The 27,706-nt window shown below is 33.3% G+C and overlaps 2 protein-coding genes across 4 annotated transcripts in view; both read right to left on the bottom strand.

Annotated features, from left to right (window-relative positions):
- The window catches only part of LOC128891698 (myc box-dependent-interacting protein 1), a 73,803-nt gene extending 58,326 nt beyond the window's left edge, over nt 1-15,477 (bottom strand). Inside the window, exon 1 of one of the 3 annotated variants that reach the window (XM_054151456.1) lies at nt 15,234-15,477. In XM_054151456.1, coding sequence (XP_054007431.1) covers nt 15,234-15,302 — 69 coding nt within the window. In that variant the 5' untranslated portion in view covers nt 15,303-15,477. The remainder of the gene's footprint in view (nt 1-15,233) is intronic. The other 2 variants (XM_054151621.1, XM_054151534.1) reach the window with 2 other exon arrangements.
- Nucleotides 15,478-16,226: 749 nt separating this feature from the next.
- On the bottom strand, nt 16,227-27,221 carry LOC128893681 (acidic leucine-rich nuclear phosphoprotein 32 family member A-like). The gene is made up of 9 exons (XM_054154866.1): nt 26,980-27,221; nt 21,858-22,001; nt 21,627-21,746; nt 21,430-21,542; nt 21,232-21,338; nt 21,067-21,143; nt 20,815-20,905; nt 16,813-20,575; nt 16,227-16,679 (listed from the first exon to the last, which is right to left on the bottom strand). Exons 1-8 carry the CDS (start codon nt 27,025-27,027, stop codon nt 20,514-20,516), a joined length of 762 nt encoding a protein of 253 aa, XP_054010841.1. The 5' UTR covers nt 27,028-27,221; the 3' UTR covers nt 16,227-16,679; nt 16,813-20,513.
- Between the last annotated feature and the right edge of the window lie 485 nt (nt 27,222-27,706).

Below are 27,706 nucleotides of genomic sequence, written 5' to 3'. Positions count from 1 at the left end.
TATAACTTTCTTATATTAATTATTATGTCATTTATAATGGTTATTATCAATATTTATTCCGCTAACTTTGTTACATTGCTCTATCGAGATCCACTTTTCAGCAATTTCAATATTCTTGATTTTAACGACTCGTTCGAAAAAAATTTATTTCTCAAATATTAGCAGGTAGTAGCAAAAGTGGACATTGTTTGCATGAAATATAAAGTTAGAGGAACCCAATGTAAAATAATCACTGATACATTTTTTTACGTTTTTTTCTTAAGTCTATTTTAAAATTTAATTTCGAATCTCGCGCATAAGAATTTTTTAATAATCAGTAAACTGTTAATATAGGTAACAGCTATGAAATAAACATACCCATAATAGTGGAATCCATGACAGAGAAAATGAGCTATGAAGAATGAATATTACTACAGACTAAGTGAAAAAAAAAAGAAGTAAATTGTACTATCGTAAACTGCGAACTGAACTGGACGTGATAATATGATACAATTAGGTAGCCATATAACTATAAATGAGTGCGGTTCCTTAGCAACCACAAACCATTTCAAGCTATTGACATCTAGGTAACAAAATAAAATGCTAGATTGTGCTCTAGCAAATTCATCATTTTTCGATGTTTGTCCATTAATCGACGCACTGTGCGTCGAGGAGAAAAGGAAACAATTTTCGTATCTAAACCCATCACACAGTATATGTAGTTCGTTGCTTAGGAGTTGGCCAAGCAGTTCGATTGGCTGTCGCGTAATAGCGACATCTTTACTCACACGTGATTTCGTTATTGGCTGAATCCATTACATCTACAAAGTTACCGCGTAACGAAGACTGCGAACGAGACGTATCGAGATAAATTGAGAGAACACTACAGTATTGTCTCAAAATAAGCAACTCGCTATCCCCACCTTTTTGTTTGAAGCCGAGTGAGAGGTCCGTAAAAGCGAGAAGCCGAACAGATTACTGGAAAGAGCAAAAAACATGTGTAATGTTTTCCTTTTCTCTGGCGTGTGTATTTTCCGAAACAATACTGTTAGTTGTATGCAGTTTGCCGCTACACCGAACTCCCTGTTTTTTCGACGGGTTCCCCTTGTCTCCCTCGAGAACAAAGTCAAACCGAATAGCATACCTTCCTCGAAATAAGCAACTCGTCGATCTCGACCGAGTTGCTTATTTCGAGACAACACTGCGTATGTAAGAAAAGTTAAGGAGTTCGAGACGCATAGGATACACTTTGTATTTAACAGACAATACAGTATGGATTAGGACTATGCAGTGTGACTACTCGAAAGAAAGGGCGCTCATAGGGGAGCAAAGGCGGACCGAATGGTGAAACTTCCTTCCCCTTCAGTTCGTAAGTGCCTCGCCAACTCCTGAGTAGTATACAATACATATCACTGATTTGAACACTTGAGACGTTTTTATACAAGTGTATACTATTCTGTTCTTTTTTTTTTCATATTTAACGTCGCGTCAACCTTTGGTTATTAGCGACAGTTTCTTATAAGGTTTTCTCCAATGGTTAGATGTTGATCTATATATGTGTATCTTTAAGTAGCTGGATTATTTTGTTTAAGTTTTCTTTTGTGCTCCACGCTCCCTTTAAACTAACGGGTAGTTCGTATTGTATGCAGAGTGGTTCTGTAATTTTACAGGTAAATATTATGTGTTCTATTGTTAGAATTTCGTTGCGCGTACGGCAGGTAGGTCTAATGATCTTCTCAAGTAGGTTGTTTATGCGTGTATTTTGTATGTTCAATTTTGATGCGAGTAATTTTGACTTGTTCTAGTCTCTTGAGGTGTCCTGTGGGTGTTCATTAATCAGTTGTTCTTTTGTCTGTGTAATTTACATTATATTAGATGTAGGAATGAATCCTGCGTCTTTACATTCGATACATCTGTAATTTAAATAAAAATATTTACTCATCATTCAGTAACATTAAATTACCAACCTCTTAAGTTCTCAATTTGATCTCATATACATTACGATATAATATAAATTATACTAAATCTATACATAGCCTAAGTTTCAACATGATGGTCATTTATATTCGAAATTCAGGAAAAGGATTTAATTTTCAAATTGTGTGATAGATGGAGAAAGATTGTGGAACAAAATGATACCGATGTAATTCGATAAATATATCAGGTTGACCAAAAAATTCGTTTGGTTTGTGGTGATGGTTACTTCCCCACAGTTTGAACTATTAACGTGGTGAAGACTTCTAGAAACGCAGAATTATAAATTTGACCAAAAGATGAAGAAAGATCATAGAACAAAGTGTACAATATGATATACAGTAAATATATTATATTTCTTGACTAGGAAAAATCGCTGTTTATTTGTGCGTTAAAATCCGTACGAACATTCTAGACAACCTAATATCTTTATTTATTTACTATTGTACTCTCGGTTGTTTAATTTAATTACTAGACTGCGGATCTTTATGCAAAATAAAATCTACACGAACGTGCCTACAAAAATTGAACCTAAATAGAAATTTATTTTATTCTGAAAATTTATAACATCAACTTTACTTTCATTCTTTTTTATATTTTTGCATATTGTTTGCATTTTGTACTTTCTTCCACATTCAAATTTCCTATAGATGCATAAAGATCCGCAGTGTATTAATTACATTAGTAAAGGAAAAATATTTTGTTTCCGAAGAGGGGCATTTATACAAGTTTTCGCACGAGCCTTCCAGTAAATAATTATTTTGTTTTACGTATCCTCGATGATACATAATAATTGGCATTCGCGTGACGCAACAGTGAAACGTGCCGTACTATGTTTCACGGAATTTAACGGAATTCAAAAGGGAGAAATAGCATCGAAAGCTCCAAGCTCGTAGATATATTTGCCGGCAGTCGGGAAGCAAAAGCGTCCGGGACACGACGACGAGAATAGTAACCGGTACGCGAGGTGGACACGATAGAAATCGTAGCCTAGGGAGACTATGAACACCCAGACTTCCGTATCCACACTTTCATGCAATTTCCTCGTTATTTGTTGCCGAGACACGCGGAATCATTGTCCGAGGAGCTAGCCGTTCGTAGGAAACGACGGCCAACTAATGGACGAAAGAACCAACACAGATAAACCTTAATGCTGTCATTATTTAGTTTCACAATTCGAGAACACTTTAAACTGCCGATTCCAACAACTTCTCCAACCGAGATGCTTCAATCGAAAGTCTTATTAAAACGACGTAACGTCGACGACGACTTTCTTTGTTGGTGCGATTGAAATTTGAACGAAAATCTAACGACGCAACCGAGAAGAAGATTTCTCGATTGACATTTATTTATTGTGTAACTTGCATTCTTTATCTCAGTATTAGAAATAATTGTGCATTGATTTTGCACACGAAAATACTTAAATAACTACTTTGTTTTGTGACTTCTGTCAGTGAAAATTAATTAAAAATTAAATAATCAAAATTAAATTATTATTTGTCGAATATATTTTAGAGGTTTATTCGGGCGCCTAACCCTTTGCGGTCGTATTTCGTATTCGTATTTTCTTTATTAACGTGCATGGGTAACAAATTCCTATATTGCGCTATGAAGTGTATGTATTTATTTATTGCTTTTAAACCGAATATGGTTTATATAGCATATACGTTACATGAACATTATCAGGTTACTAAGTGTACAGTCTTTTATAGGTTCATCGTTGCTTAGGCGTATAGATGCATCGTCGTTCTGTAGGTTTTGTGCATTTCCTTAAAAAATAATATTATTAAAAAACAATCCGAAATGGCAATATTCCTAAAGTTTCGAAAGTTACCGAAAGATACCACATGACGGAGAATTATAAAATATAAATTTTACATAAAAACGTAACATTAAAACACATTATTGTGTAAACATATATCTAAAGTTTACAAAACAATTAATAAATCTTGTTTATCCTTCGTAATCTTACATATTATGTATCACTGCTCGTTCTTCGGAAATTAATATCGACCAGTACGACACCCATGTTTGAATTTAATAGAACCGCAAAGGGTTAAAATATGATCATTTGTATCGGGGGAAGTATTTTCATAATTTCCTTTTATTAGGTTGTCCCGAAAGTTTCTTTCGCGAGTTGCACTCAATTATTTTATGTGGTCGTGTTTTTATAAATAGGCAATCTAATTTCATAGATATTCATGTTGTAACAGTAATGGAGCAAAATGAATCGTGCACAACTCAGTAATGTAACATAAAACATAAACTGTCGTGCATGTATTACTTATTAGTAAAGCGAAAGAAACTTTTGGGACAACCTAATATAATATGTATCCTCATTTCTATCGATACTTCGGCGATCCCTACAAATACATTCGCGTGCCCTCAGGGGACTACGTAGCCCACTTTGAGAAACACTGATCTAACGTAAACGTGAAAATTGCAAAAGCCGACGTCCATCGTGTAGTGAAAGCACGTTCCACGTACTTGCGTACACTGTCATCGTTTATTCTTCGCCATAAATACATAAAAAGATAATGCGTAATGACGTTCATGTATATGTCTGACCGATAATGTGAGAAACGTTAAACGATAAATTCATAAATTGTATTTGTTTATAACAAGTTGTTGAAAAAGCTGGGACTAAACAAAAATCGGTTCAAAAACGTGGAGAATTATACAGTTTTCGAATAGGTTTCTAATCATTTAATTGTAATTGAAAGTATGTAATTGTCACGGTTAAAAGAAATGTAACTTTCACTTGCGAAAATAAGTAAAAATTCCTATACGTTGTATAATTAACGTTTGACACATACGTTGAAGGTTAATTAAAGACTTATCAAGATATGAAGTGTCAGGGAAACTTCTCAGAGTGAAACATTCACCTGACGAATGTCAAGAAATGCAACAGAGTCGAATAGAGTTAAAACTTGTAAATATTATACGGATAAAAAAAATTCCTCAAACTAGTAAGCATACCGATTAAAGATAATATACTGGATAATCTGTAATTAGATTGCAATCACTAAGAATCTTGTAGATAATGTGACCTTAAATAAAATAAGGAACGAATTCCGCCAACTTAGTAGATATATTAATTAAATATAATATATTGGTACATTCAAGAAGTAAATTGTTAAGAAGTAAATGTCTTTAAATTATAGAGCATGGAGCTCAAATATTTTCCCAGGCGCATCGGACCCCAATATAATATATTGGATAATCTGTAATTGGATTGTAACAACTAAGAACCTTGTAGATAATGTGATCTTAAATAAAATAAGGAACGAATTCCTCAAATTAGTAGATTATATTAATTAAATATATAGAGTAGTATATTAATTAAATATAATATAATATAATGGATAATCTGTAATTGAATTGTAACAGCTAAGATCCTTGAAGATAATGTGACCTTAAATAAAATAATTAAAAGAAAAGAAAGTATCAGGAAGTTACACCCAGAAACGAATTCCTAAAATTAGTAGATGTATTAATTAAATGTAATATATTGGATAATCTGTAATTGAATGGTAACAGCTAAGATCCTTGTAGTTGATGTGATCTTAAATAAAGTAATTGAAAAAAACACATGTATACCTATACATGTATGCAAGTTACACCCATACGTTGAAAGTGTTCTCCGGTTTCCTTGACTACAATTATCCTCTACAGCTTCGCCGTCGATAGATCCAACCCAAGTGAAATTATGAATGCTGGTAACTCCGTTTACGAACGTTTATCATTTACTCGGATGTTTTCTATTGTTCTGAAAGATTACAGAACACTTTCAACGGGGTCGTTGCTACGTTCTCGTTACAGAGGAATCGTCCTCTCGGTTTCACCGGCGCGGCACTCAGGCAAATACGAAGGTGAATGCTGATATAATGCACGATACCGCAGCCTGGCATGCCACGCTTCTGTGGTACGAGAAAAGGCACAGAGTCTCTTGCCAAGTCTCAACATATTGTCAGCCGTTAGAAGAAAATTACGCTGTACTCGGACTGGCGTTATTCCGCCATGGTAAATTTACGCTTTACGTTCTCTCGATGGTGCCGATCGAGGAGATATCTAGCCAGATGAAATTTGTTGAGAAAAATTAGGGAAAATAATACGAAATTAGTTTTTCTTACTTGGCCCTGTTTTTAACATTCTTATTAAAAGAAATGCTTTGAACGTGTCACGATCATAAATATCTAACTATAGTATAGATATCTGTGGTCACGATGCTGAAATTATTCTGTTTCATAGCATTTATGTGTCAGCATTCGATAATGTTGAGTAATCGTACATCAAATACTGCAGCCATGGTTGGAGTGGTTGTTTAGGATTAAGTTGTTTGAGAGGATTGAATAAATGTCAATATCTATAGAGTTCGTTTGAAGCATAGATATGTAATGAAGTTTCAATGAAAAGTATAATTTATTATACTCTTCATATATTATATATTATACTCTTTAATATATTATAATTTATTATACTATTATAATTATAATTTATTATTATAATTAAGAGTGTGATAAGGATTATTTTTACATTGAGTTATTAATGGAGAAACTTCTATTGAAAATATTCTTATTCTTTGTCGTTCGTGTTTAATTAACAGTTCATCAACGTGTTTCTTTCAAAGAGATTATATAAATTTTTTTTTGCGACGAAGTCATCTAAAGTCGTTTGTCTAGCGCTGTTTCTTTCAGCAAATCTGTAAACACTATAAATCTTAATCTTTAGACCCTATAGAAAATGTATGGAGTGCAAACCGCAAGGTTTACGTTATCACAATGTTCATGAATTTTGTTATGTCGTTTGTAATATTTGGAACAATCTACCTGTAAATTTAATTAAAAATTTAGTGAAATCTATGCTCAGACCATCTCAGCCAGTGATTGAAGCAAAAGAATATACTACTAAATAGTTAAAAAGAAAAATGTTGCGGCCAATAAACTGTCCGATAGAAATGTGTGATTACTTAAATTTTGTATACAATAGTAAGAAGCGAATTATTTTATGTTTTTCTGTGTTTGAAGTGCACTATAAAGTGGTATATTTATTTTTTAATGTTACGATAAAGTATGACACTATGAAATGTAATAATAAATATAATAAATATACCATTCTCTTTCGGTTTCAATCAATTGTCCGCGATTGTAGATATACAGGGTGTCTACGTATAAGTTCGAACATACGCAGGGTGTCAATTCTACATCAAATTTCCAACAAAAAATTACTCTTAGACATTTTCTTTGTTTGTTTTCTGGATTTAAACGTCATTTTCTCCCTAAAGTACCACCATCCAATTTTTTTTGACAATACTGTTCAAAAGTTGAGCCATCGAGGAAGTTTTTCCCGAAGAGTGCCCGCTAAACAACTACGTCTTTGAAACCGAAAAACGGATAGAGAAAAAGTCAAATTTTTCGGAATTTTCACAATGTGAAGTTCGACCTAATTTTTCACTTGTTAAGTCTACGTAATAAATTTTGGTTTTGCATCAGAGAGATGGAAAATTTAACGCTCTTTCGAATGGTATACTTAGTTTTAAGTTTGAACTGTAATTTGGTGGAGTTCTGGCCGTTTAAAGAGCGTCAAATCGAAAATGCAGAAAAAATATTAAAAGTGAAAATACTCGAGAATAATGCGACACAAAGAAAATGTCTAAGAGTAATTTTTTGTTGGAAATTTGATGTAGAATTGACACCCTGCGAATGTTCGAACTTATACGTAGACACCCTGTATATTAATTCTTCACTGATACCGTCTAAATTTTGTCAGTATTCTTTCGAATCGAGCAAGTAACAGTATACATCAGTGTTTCTCAAACTTATCCGACCACGACCCACTTGGAGAAGGCACATAACTCGGTAACCCCTCCCATAACCTCGCCTCTTGTCGATATGTCATATGTATTTGATCGCAGAAGCGAGTCTACAAGTGCCTCCGCGATGTGTCAAGGGCTAAATAAATTAAACATGTCTTTAAATAATGGTAATAATGGTCTTGTCTGTTCCGCGAAACTTTACTGATTATGGGTACCGAGTATAACAAGTGAACCTATATCTCGAATATCTCTTCGTACCATTGATAGCAAGAATAAATTAAAGTTTCTGTGCCTGATGCGATATCTTTTCCATCAAAGAAACTGATTATTCAATTTCTGAGCAATACCAACGATATTAGTTTACGTACTACGAATTAATTTAAGCTAAATTTAATTGTGCAAATTAAACAAATTGAACAATTCAATTCAATGAAACGTTAAAGATGGGAACTTTCAATGCACACCAACGACTATTTCACACATTACTACACATTAAAATAGTATAGAATAGTACAAAATTTTGGTTTTTGGCATAAATATGTTTCTCGATATCTAAAAAATTCATATAAAGACAGTGTAATGTGTATTCGTACAGAAACCAATTCAAAATAATACTTCTTGTATTTATTTTATTAATAAATTTTAGGGGAACAAATAATTGAGCAACATTCCTACATATTTTTAGAGTAGAATTTGCGTAAATTAAAGTTTTAAATTAACGTTTAATGTTAGCCTCTTATTTCTTTTCTTATAAATTTTATTTTAAATTGGTTGCTGTACGAATACTTCTTACACTGATTGTAAGCTAAGAGTACCATTACGATGAATGACATGCTTTTCAAGTTACATCTATACTAATATTATAAAGAAGTAAATTTTGTTTGTTTGTTTGTTTGTTTGTATGTAGGGAGTAATATCCAGAACTACTGAACCGATTTAAAAATTCTTTTCAGTAATATAAAGCAACACTATTTCTGAGTAACATAGGCTATGTTTTGTTTTGATAAAAATTTGAAAAAAAGCGTTGCTTGGCTACTTTATCGGCGTACGCTGACCAAATGGTTGGATGTACAGTAAGACCACGCTTAACGCGGGGGATACGTTCCAATAAGTTCCAGTGTTAAACGAAACAGCGTTAAACGAGGTCATCTTGAAACATAAATAACGAGGATAAGTGAAAGAGAACAAAGAATAAGAAAATCGATCAGTTCCTTTTTTGTTTTATTTTGTAACATTAATTTTTAAGTAGTTTTTTAGTACATCAATTATTGATTTATTTATTGCTAATATTCATTTTTATTCATAAAACATTCACGAAAGTAAAAAAAAAAGTTCGAGTAGAGATATCGTGTTTGTGACGGGGAAGGTTCCTCCTCATTTGATATTCTTTTTTTTTGCGACGAAGTCATCTAAAGTCGTTTGTCTAGCGCTGTTTCTTTCAGCAAGCAGTTCTCGATACCAAGACACTTTGTCTTGCCTTTGAACTTCTATCAAAATTTAAATCATTTTCTATAAAGTAAAAGAAAACTACCAAATACTTACTACCGCGTAATATTGAAACAGCGTTAAGCGAGGTCATACTGTACGTGAAAATAATGTAATACAGAAATATTGGTCATCGATAGATCTAAAAAAAAGTCAGCGGCACTATATACCTAGTTTTTATATTTAAACTGCAATAACGTTTTTTATGTTAAAAATGAATTGTAAATTATTTAATACAACGTGAATCCTATTTGCACATTCCGTAACGAAATGGCTTCGATTGCAAAGGGTTAAGGATACCGTAAACATTTTTTGTCCACATGTTCCTTTTTACCGAAGCTTCCTCCGAATGAAGAACGTAAAATACCGTTGGCATGAGTTATATACAGAAATAAAGCGATCGGAACAAACTTGATTTGCGCCAAGTAAAACAAACACGGCAAATGCGGCGGAAACTTGCCGAAACGTTTAACGAACAATTTATTACGACAAACTGTTAAATGTGACGAATAATTCTGAACGATGCTGTGACGTTTTAATAGAACTAATATTTTAGCAACCAATAATGAATGCAGACAAGTACTTTGATATTATAAATGAAAATTTAAAAAGAGCAATGTTCAAAATGGACGAGAAATTTGTTTTGAAACAAAACAATTGTTAAAGCTCATTGCCCAGAAACGAGCATAGTGACACGGACTGAATAAAAATAAAGTAATGCGATAAGGAATTGAAGATTAACATTCAAACAAGACGCATAGTTGTGTATACAGAGGTAAAGTGAACATTGTGCTGAATTTACATTGTAGATTGAGTAGATTCAAATAACCAGCCCAGCATGATTCTCACCCATCGCCTTCCACTTCAGATAGAATCAGTGTCAAAGACATTCTTCGACACAATCAAACAAACGGGTTACCAGTTAATAACACTACAAAAATTCTTAATTTTTGTATCAATAATTTCGTGACCTAAATAATGCACAAAATTGCTTCGTTTCATCACAGTTATAAATGATATTATTGTTGTTCTTTCACCGTTATAATATCTCATGCTCTAAATATAATGTTTCTTGAATAACAAGCATAGAAAGATCTTTCATTGCTTCGTTTTATCTTTCGTATCCTTGTTACTTCCTCTGTGTGCTAATAACTTAATGACTCACTGTATGTGAATAGATATCGATATCAATATAGACTCGCGCTTACGCCTACGGTTCTCCGACTCGAAAACCGATTTTCTGTCTTTTCCTCGATTTAAGCCTGATTCTCGGTTTGGAGGAGAGTGGTAACCCCGACATGGCAATACCTTAGACCGGTTCTACCAGATAAGTCTGTATAACCTCTACCATGAAAGCAACTTAAAACACCTACGAATCATAAGATCCTACGATACGTTGTACGAGTTACCCGCATCTTGTCCTTCGCTGAAATTCAAAATGCTAAGCTAATGGTGCTCGCCAACTATTAAGTTGGCCAAAAAGTTCGTTCGTTTTTTTATTCATGTTAGTGCTTCAGAAAAAGAGACACGTGAAACCGCCTTCTATTTGGGATAGAGACATATGGGATAGCATATTTGTACATTTTTTTTTGCAATTTCAATGACGTATACAAACGAGTACAAAATTTCGAATTATTTCGTTGAACCGTTTCACAGTGCGGAATAAGTGGACAAAATTCAATATTAGTATATATCACAATGTGAGGCAGATTTATATCGTAGAAAATGTGTGTCAGCGTGGAAATTGTTATAAATATAATCATTTATCAATCATTTGTATCCATAATACAATCTTTATCTTTAAACAAACATACAGACAAAACGGCAAAAAATATCCTGAGTTCTCAACATATTTGGATACATTATTTGTTATATTTTACGAAACTTATAAGTTTTTTTGCAAATACTTGCAACGTTCGGTTTTATATAATTTTTAATAAGGAACCGTACTTCCCAATTGGAAGTTAAAAATTTTGATTTAATTGATTTATGGATTTCTATAAAAATTATTTCTCAAATCCTTGGTCAAAACGAAGTATATTTTGTTAAATAACATATAGAAGCAACTTCTATTATTTATGAGAAAAAAATTCCTAAAGAATTGGAAATATGGACTACTAAAGCGACAATTTTACAATATTACATCATTTTCCTGTATGATAATCATAAACTCATACATACCGTTGGATTCGGAATAAAAGAACGCTTCTACTGATCCAGAAATAAATCAAAATTTTCAAAAATTTCGAGGGAAGGGGGGTAATTAAAAAAAAATTTGTTCTTTTTTTAGATTTGTTGGTATTGGTTTATAGGCCTCTAAAAACAGTGTAATGCTTGCTTGAACATTTTTTTGTAATCTCTAATCGTTTCCGAGCAAAAGTAAAAGGGGCGGCTCGGATAAAAGGGTTAATTTCTCCCTCAATACGCAAAATTCGCACGTACTGAGGATGGTGTAATTCATAAGAAGGTCCCACTAACAAGTATACAAAGTTTCATCAAAATCGGGGTTTGTTAATTTTTTGTTAAATTTGTTAATTTTGTTGTGATTTTATTAATGTTTATGGTTAATTTTAATTTTTTCTTAAGAATAAATAGCAATATATTTATATTAGTAAAGAAATTTTGATTTTTGTCCGTACTGTGCGTTTGTTCATAATAAATTTGTAAATAAAGCCTTGCACCACGCAAATTTGAGCTTCAGAAAACGAGGCATCTGAAAGCGCCTTCTATTTGGAATAGAGACAACAATAATTCTTTGTACAAGATTTTTTCCTATAATTTCAATTGCGTATAGAAACATGTAGAAAATTTCGAATTATTTCTACGAATCGTTTGTTCGTAATAAATTCGTAAATAAAGCCTTATTTTCAGCGTTTCCCTTGAACTTTGCGTGCGTTTTTTAAATAGAAAATTTAATCCTTTATCATCAATTCTATTTGTTGTATCATTTTCAATAGAGTTATAATTTCATTTAATTAAGAAAAAAAATGTTTCGTATATTCAAAACAAATTAACATTTCAAAAAATTGGTTTTACAAATTTCAGATAGATTCCTTAGTTTTCTATAGTGCTCAGTTATAACTGTATTGTAATTTTTTTCTGTTTAAATAAATTTACACTAGAATTATTCTATTATGTAACCATTATCAATTGTATATATATCAGTGAGAATGTCTAATATTAGTAACAACTAATTTATCATGCTTACAGTTAATTGAACTAATTATATTTTACGTTTTAGTTCACTAATAACGCGTTAAAATTAAGTCAAAAGTTTTTTTTTCTTCATTATTAGATTTCTGATTGCTTTCTAGTAAATAATATGGAATTCTTTTGTTCCAAATATTAATATTTGTAAAATAATTGTCTAGAAAGTATTACAGTAAATCTGCTGTTATACTAAAAACTATTAGTTGCAGAAAATCTGGCAAATCGTTGAGATGCCACTGATAGTGCCTAAAGGGTTAAATGCGGAAAGCTTGAAGAAGTTGGGTCGTATGTGCAGCGTGTGAAAAAATGCGGAGATATAAAAGGTCATCGCTGGAAACATATCCTGCAATGAAAACACTGTTCGATGCAACAAGCTTTTCGTTGTATCGTCTATTGCTGGGTCATTAACTTCAAGGCCAGTTTAAGGTCGTATCACGATAGATCAATGACTCGATATAAACATTTGTTACGTTGTCGTATAACAAACATCCTTCGATAAAAACGTTCAAATATTTAAAAATTTCATAATTATTTTTACTTGAACCTTATACCACAACTGGATTTATCAAAAACGATGCAGTTGAAAAATTATTCCTGGTGACAATTCTTAATCACAGGCAAAATCCTTATCTAGATAAAGGTCGCGAATGACAAACAAAGATGCAAACGTTTCTACGTTGATTTCATTAATTTATTCACGATACGATAAACACCAAATATTTAAGTAATTTTTAGTTTCGTACGTTGAAAACTTGTATGAGAGAAAAATGTGAAATATGACATCGTGTTACGATTAAAAAAATTTCCATTTGTGTACATTTTCTCTCTCTATTAAATCGAAGCATAAAAGCGAAACAATTGGCACAAAACACCGATTATATAATACATAACGATTCAAAGGACTGCAACTCTACTTTGAACTACGGCGAATACGCGGAAAGAGATTCAAAGTATGTACATTACGGAAGAGGATCAATAAGATTCAGTAACAAAGCATATGTTATATCTTCGTTAATTTAAAAATCGATCGACTTACTTATTTTTTTTCTTGTATTTTCTATTCTCACTGTATATGTACAGTGGGTGTAGAAGGTGTTCGTACACCGATCAAGTTCCAAAAAAACTGTGTAAAGTTGTAATTTATTCACTTATTTTTGATAAACAATGACATTCTACATATTCACGGAAATCTCTAGAATAGATAGATTACAACAAAAAAAATAGCTATTTATGTAAGTTGCGAAATTAACAAGAAAAAAACAATTAATCGATGGAAATGTTGAAGCAATAAATATTCGCACAACTGTTTAAAAATACTTTACTGGAAATATGATGTTTTCTAATTCGTACGGAGCAATAAACTAATGTGTTTACGTTACAAATTCTACTATAAATGGTTCGTCATGAGAATCGTACAAATACTTATTGCTTCTATACTTTTACCTACTTTTTGAAATTTTTTGTTAATCTCACAAATTATATTAACTAGTAAATGTTATTTGGACTATATCTATCTTAGACTTTCGAGAATATGTAAAATATCATTGATTATAAAAAAAGAATTTAAGAAGACTTAGCTTTCGTTAATTTCACAAATTATATTAACTAGTAAATGTTGCTTGGACTATATCTATCTTAGAGACTTTCGAGAATATGTAAAATATCATTGATTATAAAAAAAGAATTTAAGAAGAGTTAGCTTTCGTTAATTTCACAAATTATATTAACTAGTAAATGTTGCTTGGACTATATTTATCTCAGAGACTTCCGGGAATATGTAAAATATCTTTGATTATAAAAAAAGAAATTAAAAAACTACAATTTATACATTCTACACCCACTGTACATCATTAACACTTTAATCTCTCGAAAAATGTTGCCACATGTGTGTACGTTTGCTCTTATATTAAAATTGCTGCTATTTACAATCACAACACCTTTGCAGTTTAAAGAACATATAATATTAAAGTAGGATAGTACACGTCACAATCGATTTACAGATGAAGATTGCCTTGCTTTGTGTATTCAATTAAAGCCAATAAAATCCGAATCTGTCCCGTCCGAAACTGTCAAATATTCTAATAATTCTGTACGAAACAGTAGTAATAACAACGATCAGTGGATCAACATTAATCGGAACAAAAAATATCGAACGAAAGCGAAATACCTACGTGACAAAACTACGACACGGTTTATTTTAAGAAAATAAGAAGAAAACGGCAGCGTTCAACGACGAGTAGGAAAAAAATTGGTGTCACGTGACAATCTACCCGGCTCACAATTACTTCGCTCAAGAGTGTGCAACCGATGTGGAAGATGTACCTGTGATATATGCATTACTACGCTGAACCAAGCCCAACAGTTGCATAATTGTCATTTTAAATGAAACTCTGCTACACAACTAGTACGTGTTTACCGATTATATAAGCCAGCTTTGCACGAACAATAGAAAATCAAACGAGTTACCGGCGTCTTTACAAAATCAGGTGCAAGATCTTTTAAAGCGATCGGGAACGGTGAAACGTCAAATTTGGTAAAACGCAACGCCTACGAAGGCGACAAATCGCTCGAGAGGTTATGAAATCACGTAGAGGTTGAAACAACACATATATGCGCGAAACGGATGAAAATATAGAGTACACGATCAGGGAAGACAGAACGAAATGGTTTATAAACATACAACTTCTCTGGAATCGTTTGATCGGTTGACACGTTCCACGAAAAAATCTGTTACGAAGATAAAAATATGTGTCCGTAGGTGGGTACTTACCTTCTCCTTCGCTCTACCTGCGTGTTTTTGCACTGTTTTCGCGATCAACGCACCCTTACTTTCAGCCATTTTTCTTGATGTTCTTCGAAGAGTGTCGACTTCGAAACTTTTCTACGCAAAACACTATTTCAACTTTGAATCCCGGCCGACTTTAATTTTCCTCCAGACCGAACCACAGTCAAAACGCACGAACGGAAGCGCGGAGAAACACTGAAGACTGAACGCGAAATGTCGAGGCTGGGTTTATCAGGTTTTCAGAAGTCGTCGCGTCCTGGCAGCACTGTCCACGCTTCCAACATTGTTGGTACAACAGAACAAAAAGGGTCGCGTTGTTCTGTGCGATACGCAAAACAAATGATGCATCCAATAAAGCCGCTCATTTTATTTTTGTATTAGAAATAAGTTATACAGTGAGATATGTATTTATGTCGCAGGGAAATGATAAAAATAGAGATTTGATGAAATCCCTAAGGTAGATGATCAATTCACGGGAGATGTTAAAATAACAACTCCGTAAGGTCATTTCTCTAAAGAAAGTAAGTGATTTGATCAAATCCCGTAACTGTTTTAACGAAAAGATGAAATAGTATGATTTCTTTTTTTTAGTACCTATTTCTTTTGCTAATTAGTTTCGAATAAATAATTTATGTCTCTACGACTATTGTTGTATTACCTACTCTACACTTAATAACGCATGATTTACTCAATTAATACTTTTAATATCTAAACAATATTATTCCATCTTTTCATTAAAACAGTTAAGGGATTTCATCAAATCACTTACTTTCTTTAGGGAAATCACCTTGAATGACCTTGTTATTTTAACATCTCCCGTAAATTGATCATCTACCTTAGGAATTTGATCAAATCTCCATTTTTATCATTTCCCTGCAACATTTACATAAGCATTTTTTGAGAGATTAGTTTGTATTTGTAAGGTACAAAGGGAATTGTCATGTACGATGTGATAAGGAAAGACTATAAATGCTAATATACCAAAGCAAGAATATAATTTTATTTTTTCTTAGATGATATATGAATATATACATATAAGTGAAATAGTATCCTAAAGGGAATACATATTTGTTAAAAATTCCTATACAAAAAAAAAGTAGAGACTGAATTAATATAGAAGATTACTCGTATCGTTAAATTCCTAAGATATGGCTGTAGCGAATAAGTCTATATAGACTGATAACTTTGTACAACATAATATTAAGGAAACAATGTACTGATAATGTAAGGACCAAAGACTGAGTGCAATGCCCAGAGAGATTCGGGCGCACTATAAATAAATTAAACAAACAAATAATAAAGCCGCTTACCAAGCCGTTTTGCACACTGATGAGCTTACAAATTTTTCGCTCTGAAACATAGCCGTTCCTTGATAGCAGCCAATCATTGCACTATACTAATACTGGTTTTAGTATCAGTGGCTGATAAAATCTGAAGAAATAGAAATGTTATGTTGGTATTAAGCAAACGTGATATTCAAGGAAATAAGATTGAAAGAGAAACAGTTATGTTAAGTAATAATAATATGTAACAAATAATATAACACATTAACCCCATGTATTACCTTAAACTAAGTTATATAGTATTACTAAGCCAATGAATTGCGTGCCATAGATATAAGTCTAAGTATTATAAACTGTTAACATAAATTACGGAAAATATTACTACATGTGTATATGTTTAGATGTAATATAATTTTGTACAACATTGTGGTGTTACGAGCAGCTAGGTCTGCTCGCACCTAAAATAAATAAAGTAAAACGTATCAGTGGCTCCATCGGCGGGGAAACGCCCAAGTTTGTAGTGAAAATAGTTCTCACTGTTGATAATAGTTGACGTAACTAACTAAAGGATTTATATTTATTGCTGCATTTAATAAGTATTCATAAAAATGATAAAGTTCATGTATTAAGTACTATTATAAAGCGAAGAATCGTATTAATTATGCATTTATGAAAAATAAGGAATAATTGATTAAAAGGTATCGCTGGTGCTATCTTACAGAAATGAGAGGAACTATTTTCACTACGAACTTAGACGTTTTCCCACCGATGATGCCACTGATATTAATCTCAATATTAGTATTGTTTTGATTTATATAGCTCAAGTAATGAGCCGTTATTTTTATAGAGTTCCTAAAAAAGACTGACTAACACGCAATCACAAAACGACAGATTAAGTATGGAAATCAGAGTGCACAACTTGGAGTACAAATGTCTAACTAGAATATAGGACGTATAGTGAAATATTTTTTATATAAATTTATAGTATATAGTAATAGTGAGTAAGAGAATTAAATCCAAAATAAGGAATCTACAATAATTCAAATGGACGTTAGTTGTAGATATATACGATAAGGATGACTAGATAGCAATAAAGAAACAAGGCTGTATACATTTTAGTTGTAAGCTAATAAACGCATTGACGAACCTATTAGTATTGTTTAGTGAGTACTTAGCTGCTATCTACCTGAGAGCTGTCGTTATGTTTGAGAGCGAAACATTTGTAAGCTTACTCGCTCACAGAGTAGCTTAGTAATAGTGTTGTCGAAAAGCTCGGAAAAGCGAGACGAGTTTTGCTAAGCTCGAATGATCGGACCGAACCAGGCCGAACCTAGTATACACTAGATTCTAAAGAAGCGAGCGTTTCGAATAAATCGAGCATTCCGAAAGAAAGGATCAGTTGGAACGTATTTATTCTTTTCGTTTTTCCGAGCTTTCCGACAGCATTACTTAGTAAGCGGCGGCCTTCTTGTATTCGCTCAAATTATCATTGTCGAACGAACGCATTCAAACGTAATTAATTCAGATATAAGCTTTTTCGGTAATATTTGTGTACGTATATTTTTTCTTGCATTGGCTTATAATTAAAAATGCAAAAGATGCTATCTACCATTTTAGATATACTATTTACTCGTGTGATATAAATATTTAACGTACTTGTTATATAAAATATTAACTTTTCTTTCCGTTTGTGCTGAAGCATTTATTGTAAATTAAAGGAAACAAATTATAAGAAAAATGTAAGAAAATAGTGTAATAAATAACGAGAACACTGCAAATTTAAAGAATTATTATAAGAATAAAGATGGATTAATGATAGTCATCAGACACACAATTCTTGATTTGTAAATGGTTTTATTAATAAATTATTTTTTCTTATTTTGTGATGAGGATTGCTCGAAATAAACAAACGTTATGATAAAAATCCATTTTAACAACGGAACAGACAGACAATACACAGATGTAATATATCTGATAATAGGTGATAGATTACGTAAATGGCTATCCAAAATTGCAATTGACAAAAGTGTACGTGTCGCGGGACGCGCGGAATGTTTAATTATTTATAATTTAATTTGTTATTTATAATTTAATTTTTTAATTATAATTTAATTTCTTTATTTATAATTTAACTTTTAATACGACATCCGCGCGAGCCGCAATTACAAATTGCAGATTGGAAATTTACAGATTTGGACCTGTACATGTCATATACTCATTGTACCTAATATAAATTTGCTTTAGTCTTGGAAAAATTGGATAAGGCCATAACCAAACTGGCGACAAAGAGGCGCCAGATCCTCGACTCTACCATAATTTTTTTTTTTTTTTCTTATAAAACCGATCCTCTCTTGCACTCTCACACGCTATTTCACTCCCATCCATTCTCACGATCACGTAGTTAATTGGTAGTCCGTCCAGTAATTCACTTGCCACAGTCTCACCATTAACTACATCGTCTGATCCACCTTTTATTTTTTGCGCCTATTTCTCAAGTTTCTAAATTTTGCATTTCTGACTTTTTAAATACGATTCAAAAGTGCGAAAGCGCAAGTGTGAATGTTTTTTTTTTTTTAAATCATAATTGCAATGTAATATTAATAATATTAATGATCATTACCAATTAACTTCGCACTTTAATCATCACGAGATGTGGCAGCGCTATGGTAACTTCAGAGACAGAAATTAAAGGTAATCATGGATTTACAGCAATTTTAAATTTTGATTTTCTTTTTTTTTTTAATATTACGTTACAAGCACTTAGTTCTGTAATGTATTAACAAAACTACCCAACAAGTAATTCTATTGTTATTGTAAAAAACTGTATGATTCAGTGATATAAAAACATTTAATCGTTACAGTTAAACGTCTGGAATTTGAAATGAGAAGATATTACAATAATATTAATAATTAAATGAATTTGTTGTATAAGAGCATACCATGTAACACATGAAATGCTCGAGGGTAAATAACGATAATCTTAACAGTCATGTAACGTATGGCTTATTGCCAATGTACGTAGAAATTCGAAACTTAAAATTTACTAGAAATTACAAGTCGGAATACCACAATGTCAATTGTGATCTCACGTAATTCGGAGTTATTTTTCAAGATGATTTCTTGAAATATCAAAGCATAACTTATATAAAAAAAAAAAAATATTTGAAAATATTAAGATATTTTTTACCAGGTTAACTAATTTGTTTTTAGTCGATATCAATTATACATTTCAATCACTATCATCCTAAGAAACGAAATGTACATAGTTGATTTTCATTTTTTCATTCTTATGATGTAATTTCTATCTCAATACGTCGTTCATAGATATAAGCTCAATGTATGAGCAACATATATTTATCTCTTTATTTTCTGTCCCAAAAATCACAGAGGCATAATGCACCTCAATGTATGGTGTAAACCTGTACAAAAGTTGTTCCTCGTGTACTCTAGACTTATTCATAGTACAATAATAATGTATTTAAAATGTAACTTATGTAACCTTAGTACTGATTAACGATGACTGCATTCCAGCGTGACCAGCCTTTGGCCGACAGGAGCTAACAGACAAATATGCTCCTTCAAGTGTAAAACTCCACTGCCGCCTTCTTAGAGTCCTTCAAAATCTGATCTTTCACCCACTATGCAACACCACTAATATTCTAACTATATACTCTATATAAAATATCGTTAGTATAACTAAAACGTGCTGTGCCCAGCTGGAATGCAGCCCTATTTTATGCCATCATTATCCATTTTTTGAATTCATTCATATTCCTCTTCTCCGCAATGGTAAATCGTTTGTTATTCCACAGACAATTTGTCAGTCAATGATTTACTGATAAATTCACACAACTAACTGTAGTCTGTCATTGGTCGGTCAATTAGTTTGATTCCCAGGTGTTCACTCGGTGTCTCAATTATTGTTATTATTTATATGAATTTTACACTCATTCAATGGTATCAGAACCTGTTCTTTACGATTCTAGTTTCCTGACTCTCCTCCATCTTCATGTTTTCTCTTCTTACCTCGAGCAGGAGACGATTCTATTCAATGCATAGAAAAATATATAATAAAATTTACTATATATTTTTTAAGTAATATTTACTAACTTTCCATGAGATAAAACTAGTATTACTGTACAAGAAATAAGGGACAAATATTTATTTAAATTGAAGAGTGCCACGAGCCAACAAACAAAGCCTTTGCATCGTTCCGTGGCATTCTTCACATTGGAACCAAGGGCTGCTGGCGTCCAAAGGGTTAATATATGTACGATATTTACCTTCTTCCTCATCCTGTTCGTCATCTTCGCCATCATCATCATCTTCTTCTTCTTCTTCATCGCATAAGAAATCATCTTCATCGCTATCATCCTACACCGTATGAAACATGTATTAATAACATATTTATAAAAATTAGTACAAATGAATAATTGTTATAATTCATTTCATTTAAAATATTAACTATAATCGAAAATATTCTACTTTACGTATTACTATGAATAAGGATACAGCATGAAATATGATCGACTTACCTCTAGACCACTCTTGTAGACAGCTTCTAAACCTACACCACCTTCATCAAAGTCTTCATCGTCTTCTTCATCCGAAACTAAAATTGTATATTTATTATTAAAACTCCGAAAGATATCAATGTAGATAATATGTAATATGCGAGCAAATCTTAGAACTTCGCTAACCTTCCTCGCTATCTTCTTCGTTAGCATCTCCGTCTCCGTCTTCGTTTCCATTTACTTCATCATCCTCTCCTTCGGTATCATCTACTTCATGTTCATCTATGTCAAATCTGTCGCATAGTATAAAACAATTAATGTTTTTAAGTGTTACCATCATTTTAATAATTCAGTAAACTTCTCTCGAACATCGAAATTACGTACCCATCAAGATATCGAAGACTGGGAATTAGACTGAAAACTTTCTCTCTATAATTATCCAAGTTTGTTACTTCATTGTTGAAGAAATCAAGATTCTTCAAGTTCTTAAACTCTTTCTACAAATCAGAATACAATTGTCAATATCTACGCGAATTATATAAAACATATGGAATATATAAAATAGAAATACTAGAACTTACTAAAGGTTGAAGTGTGTCAAGATCTTTGATTTTGTTGCCACTAAGATTAAGGTGAGTTAACTTGGGACTTGAATGAAGAAGATTTAAACCACCAGAAATTCTGTTGTCGCTCAGTTCCAACTGCATGAAATAAAGGTTCACATTAATACACCTGTTTTTAATACACTTTGCTGCTATTGTGATTTACCCTTTGAATATGTTATGTAGACGGCGACTCGTAAGTTTGCTTACCTTTCTGAGACTTGGCAATTTTGGGAAGCCTTTTAGACTGGTAAGACCCACATTAATGAGACTTAATGTTTCTAAAGCAGCAAATTCGTCTGTCAAACCTATGATATTCGTACTTCGACAATTGTCAAGGACAAGTTCTTTAATCTGAAAAAGAACAACAATTTCTATATAAACAATACAATTTTTCATTAAGCTTAAAGATAATATTTCAGTGAACATCGCTTTTTGTTTGAAAAAAAATAAAACGACATAAAGTTAAAATACATAACAATGAAATCACTAAAATGATATATTTTTACTTTCTGTAAAAAGATATAACAATGACCTTGTGATAAACATACAATGTAAAAAACAAGTAGTCCAATTAAAAATAATCAGTTCATGTACAATTTAAATTCATTGTGCACTGATCATTTACACATTCCTAATTACAATGAACACTATCGATAATTCGGAACTAGTTCAACTAGATAGGCTGTTTTTAAGTAAGTACATCTACGTATTTTCCATTCGCGGCTATAAACATTCCATGATGTAAAGGTGTGAACGTAGAAAAGTCAATGCGTATGAAAAAGTCGAGCGATAGACGCTAAAATTCAAACGAACGATAAGCTTTCGCGGGAGATGGGCTATTTTATTGATCGGAGAAAGAGAAAGGTGAAGAGAGAGGGGAGATAGAAAGGAAACAGGAGAAACGGGGGAGAGAAGTGCGACGGGGTTCCCCGGGATACAGGGGGGATGATAGTAGAGTGTACGACGCGTCTTGTTTAGCGGCATCAGAAAAGCCGGCAAGCAATAAACACTGAACTGCGGCACGCGACAGTAACGGATCCGAGTAGTCTTAAGTTCTCATGTTATTACAATCCATTTTTAATACAGACACAAATCGCACTTTTAACATCATTTATATATCTGAAATAATTATGTGTATGGCTATGTGCACTATTCATTATCTATTATTCAACTGGGAAAAAGGAATGAAATTTCTTCAATTAAAATATCGACGTATTAATACGGGATTTTAAAGGCGCGATTTTTAAGTAATTTTTAGGATTTTTATTTGGGAAAAGCACCAGGTCTTTTGCAAGGCGGTTATTTTTCTACACGTTATACGTATGCAAAAATACTGACTAACGTTAAAATTACAAACATAAAAGTCTGATTAAATAATAAAAAAAAGGTAGTTTCATGGTATCCATAGATCCAACAGTTCCTCTTATCAGAAAAAAAAACCCGAAAATATAATTATTCGGTATTAAAATATGAGTTTGGCTATCCAATAGACAATAACAGAAAAGAAATCTTGAAAATAAAAAGAATAGTACGACTTTGAAAATTAGCTATGGGTTTTTGTTCGTTAGATTTTAAGATATCGTGAGTTCCAAACGTAGTTTTGAGAAAAACGCGTTTAAAATTTCTTGGGGCTCATTTCGCGCGATGAAGTATTCTGTTTACCTTGGATTAATAACTATTACTTTTACTCATTTATTCTCTATGCCATATACTTTCGAAATATTCATGAAAAAAAAAAAAAAAAAAAATTGATTTCTCTGACCCTTTAAACGAGAATCCCCCCTTAATCGGTATTTTATCAAAGGGACAAAATTTTACGATGGTGGAATATGATAAAAACCGAATACACTGTTGCGTGGCGGACTTTAGCGACGAACCGCTTTCACGCTGAGCCTCGGAATCGTCGCAAGTCCTTATCTTAGATTCACTGCCCGACATTCCGACCAACCGGCTGATTGGCTGCGCCGTGCGTTGCACTGATCATAGTGGAAGCGTTTACGAGTGTCGCGGCTTATAGGAGCGGATCAATGACAGCTACAAGTTAACTACACGATGGACAGATGACGATATTTGATCGAGTAATCAAATTAAACGAAACTGAGGGAGCATTCATTTTCATTTACAACAAATAATTATCGTCGAATCGAAATAATAATTCAAAATAAATCATTCCAAAATGGAATAGAAAGGAAAAATATAGAAATTCTCGAGAACTTCACATTTTAAAAATTTGAATAAAATTTCACATTTTTTCTCTGTGCTATATAACGTAATACTGAAAATTCCATATTTCGAAAATCTGAAGGAACTCGCAATTTTTCCATATTCTTATTTATGAGTTATTTGGTTATTGGATATTTAAAAATATATAATTATAATTAATTACACTATGATGAAGTAGATATTACATATTTGTTTTTAATATTTAATATCTAAATTTAAATAAAAGATGTATCGCATGAAACAATGTTTCGAAAACAACACTAAGAAAATATTTCTTTGCATTAATGAAAAACATAAACGTATACGATTTCATTACGTTTCGTGCAGTGGACCATAAAGTAGTAGTTACAGCACTGTCGAACGAACCGCATCGCAACGCCGCGCCGGTGGTTAACGCGATGCTAACACCCACGCATATGCGTTTTATATCGATATATAAAAAAGAGTTGGCATCACGGTGTCGAGTGTTGACCAATTATTATAATAAAATTTCACGCGACCCAGCCACACGAGAAACAATTACTTTGGGTTTCTGATTACTTTTAAACGTACTCGTGTCAGTTAGTGACAGAGTGGACTCGTCCAAGATGGCTGCACAGTAAGCAGAAACACGCCATGAATCACGATTATAAATTATATACACCAGAGAACCTTTACGCGTGATTAGTTCACCATTATTCCCATACATCGAAATAGTCGGAAATATCTTAGAATATCCGGTATTCTACGAGGCATACAGAACTTCGACTATGGACAGAATATTCTCGCGCGCACCGAAAAATAATGGCGACGTCCACTCGCACGCGCATCTCGCAGCAGCACCTCATGGCACGCACAACTGTTCCCGCTGATAATTGATTTACATAATATACTTTTACCACATACAAGAAAAATGTACGAATCGCACAAACTATGACACAGTGTGTTTTAAACGAATATTTATCACTACGAAAATTTCACAGTTGTGTTTGCATTTTGATAAAAGTAACGAGAAATAGAATATTTATCATTTGGTTGTAGCACAAACACGGTAAACAGTTTATCATTTCTTCAAATTCAGATTTAAAATGTTATTTTTTTCCCAGTCTTATAAGACTACATCCATTTTACCAATAAGACTACATTTTTATAGAAAATTTTACCACTCGATCGAAATTTTGTCACGTAAACACTAATAACACAATAGATAAAATCATTTAACAAATGTTCGTATCGAGGGAATGTAATATATGTATAGCAGAGTACAATGCTTCCTGATTTGTTTCGTAATTTTTTGTTAGCTTCAGTTTCCGTGTGACCTTGAAAAATTCTGTGTTCTCGGATCGCCGAAAATCGCGGTCAAAAGACTATTAAACTCTGACATAATAGTTGATATGTAAGTAACTGTAAGTTGTCAGTAGATGCATGCGAGGTTACATATGTTTCGAAAGTCGTTCGAAAGGGGCACCATCTTGTCAAAGCCTTTTTACACTTTGCTATTGCGTTTTTTGAAAAGTGAATAGATAAGCGTTAAGAGTTACATTCTAATAGCATCGCGAATAATTAATTTTCTAATACGTTTTATAAACAATTTATAAATATGCGATTTACTCTTGTAGCGAGCACGCACGTACGATGCACAGCAGTTTAAAAAAGTGGCTCTTAGAGACAGCCACGCCACGCTATAATTTGATCACACGAGTTGCGTGTAACATAGTATTTGAAATAAGTGATAATAATATTTAAAACTATTCGATTGTTGGACAACAAATGTATCCATTTACAAGTAACGTTTCTGAAAAACATTATTTGAATATACCTGTGCTTTGAAAAATAAACAAGTAACATATTAAGTGGAGCAAAGAAAATAGTTTGCTTTCTTTTTATTATTGTTTCGATTTAACGAGCACAAAAAATAAACAACAAATTTGCGATGGATGCATAGCGTTGATATAATATTGTATGGAAGAAATTGTATTTTTTTGTACGAAAATAATAGAAAGAAAATATTAATTAAGAAATTAGGAGGAAATGTTTCCTCGGTCACATGACTTGGAAAATTTCCAAGTAACAGTTAAATACGAAATTATCTCGTATGTTTTCAAGATCGATTAATTAATAGTACTCCAATTGAGACAAATCACGTTATAAAAATTGTGTTAGGACTATCGTTTAATCGAATGCCTACGTAAATAGCGTTTCTGAAATTATTTAGAATACACGAGTGAATATGTACATTAAAAAATCAGCCATTGTAAGAGAGCAATGTCTCCATTGATTAAACACGTTTTACTTTCTATGCCAACGACGCTGATTCTGCGATGTATTACATCACAAAAACCAGTAGGGCATAATGTGTACATATAATACCATAAATTTTATTCGAAATAAAATAATAAAATTTAACCACAAACGCACGGTAACACCGAGTTTTATAGTGGTTTTTCCATTAATGTAATAACATATCTGTGCCGCGATAAAAAGGACACCGTATTTAAGTAGAAAGCTTTGTATGCTGGAAAAACTGTGGAAAGCTTGATAAATGATTGGTTGATCGTCTCTGCATTGAATTTGGTCAACCAATCGGCTACCGAGTTTCTGTTTTCCAGTCAGCACGAAGCGATAACTGACCTGGGAATCCTCCCTAACTAGATCGGTTTCTTCGAATTTTTCATCGATCCGTTAGAAAATTCACGACGATTACAACGTGTACGTTCCGAATAATGTGTCGGATGAAAAAAGCGGAGCAATGTGGGGAAAATGCGTCGCAGCGGTGCGAGGTAGTGAAAAATCAAGGGGACAAGCCGTTGAAGCGATCCACGCCATGCCTGTTACTCTCGTGGCAGTCGTAGCATCTCGTGTCGGCACCGAAAACACGTCTTCTTGGCCGATAAATCGTCGGAGCCACGCGGTCGCCGTCAAGAAATACGAGTTCCCGTGCATCGTCGAGGAGCCAGTGGCGTGCCGCAGAGCGAGTGCGTGGTGTCGGTGTCGCGCGAACGAACACGATTCACTCTACACCCGCTCTTAGAGTCATGTACACGATAGAACAGCAAGCACGCAACAACCCGCGATTCGTCTCGTGTCGAGCAAAGCAATGTAATAAAATAAGTGGGGTTCAGCTTACTTCGCCGGGGGTTCTTCCCCGTTTTTCGAGCTCTATCCGCTTCTCCATGGCCGGCAGACCCGTTTGCAACTCCGTACACAGATCACTGCACCTTCCTGCGTCGCAACAACTAGTCGCAACCTTGCTTTCAAACCGGGAATATGACGGACGGACCACGGTCGGTCACCAGTCGCACAGAGCCACCACCGTACCGAAGAGCCAACCCAACAGCGGTTCGATTCTGACCTAGGCCCTATGCTCTCTACGCTCGACTCACCGGACTGACGGGGCCCCCACACAATAACAACCCACTAGGCGGGAAACGAAACACATGTCTGCCACTACGTTCGAAGCGACCAATCCTATCCTTTCGTTCTCTCGCGGTAGCGAACGAACCGACATCTTACGACGCTTCCTCTTACTTTCTTTTAACGCGCCTAAATTCATTTCCATCGAGTTGTCGATTCGAACGATAAATTTTTACTAATATAACAATCACGCTTACGTACCTTTAAATCGAACTCGTTTTCCTTATTTCTTCGAGTATTACTTTCGCGACCAAACATCCCGGAAACTATGCCGATCTTCTTTAATGACGGAAGGATCTTATAGTTTGCGTCCATTACCGCAATCATTTTCAAACTTCCGGCGCTCGTGTTAGACTAGGAGACATTTTTTGCCTACTTTATTTACGTAACACCACCTAAGAAAATCAGGCGCAATTCCACAACACAACTGGCGATTCGAC

Source organism: Hylaeus anthracinus, unplaced genomic scaffold (genome assembly GCF_026225885.1).
Source record: "Hylaeus anthracinus isolate JK02 unplaced genomic scaffold, UHH_iyHylAnth1.0_haploid 0, whole genome shotgun sequence".
In the NCBI taxonomy this organism is placed as follows: domain Eukaryota; kingdom Metazoa; phylum Arthropoda; class Insecta; order Hymenoptera; family Colletidae; genus Hylaeus; species Hylaeus anthracinus.
This window is presented reverse-complemented; position numbering and strand designations above follow the sequence as displayed.

Coding starts and splice junctions, on each gene's coding strand:
- LOC128893681 (XM_054154866.1), bottom strand. CDS start 27,027: ATGGAGAAGCGGATAGAGCTCGAAAAACGGGGAAGAACCCCCGGCGAA. Junction 21,339..21,429: donor AGTCTTCGATATCTTGATGG/GTACGTAATTTC, acceptor ACTATGCGACAG/ATTTGACATAGATGAACATG. Junction 21,144..21,231: donor CGAAGAAGATAGCGAGGAAG/GTTAGCGAAGTT, acceptor ATACAATTTTAG/TTTCGGATGAAGAAGACGAT.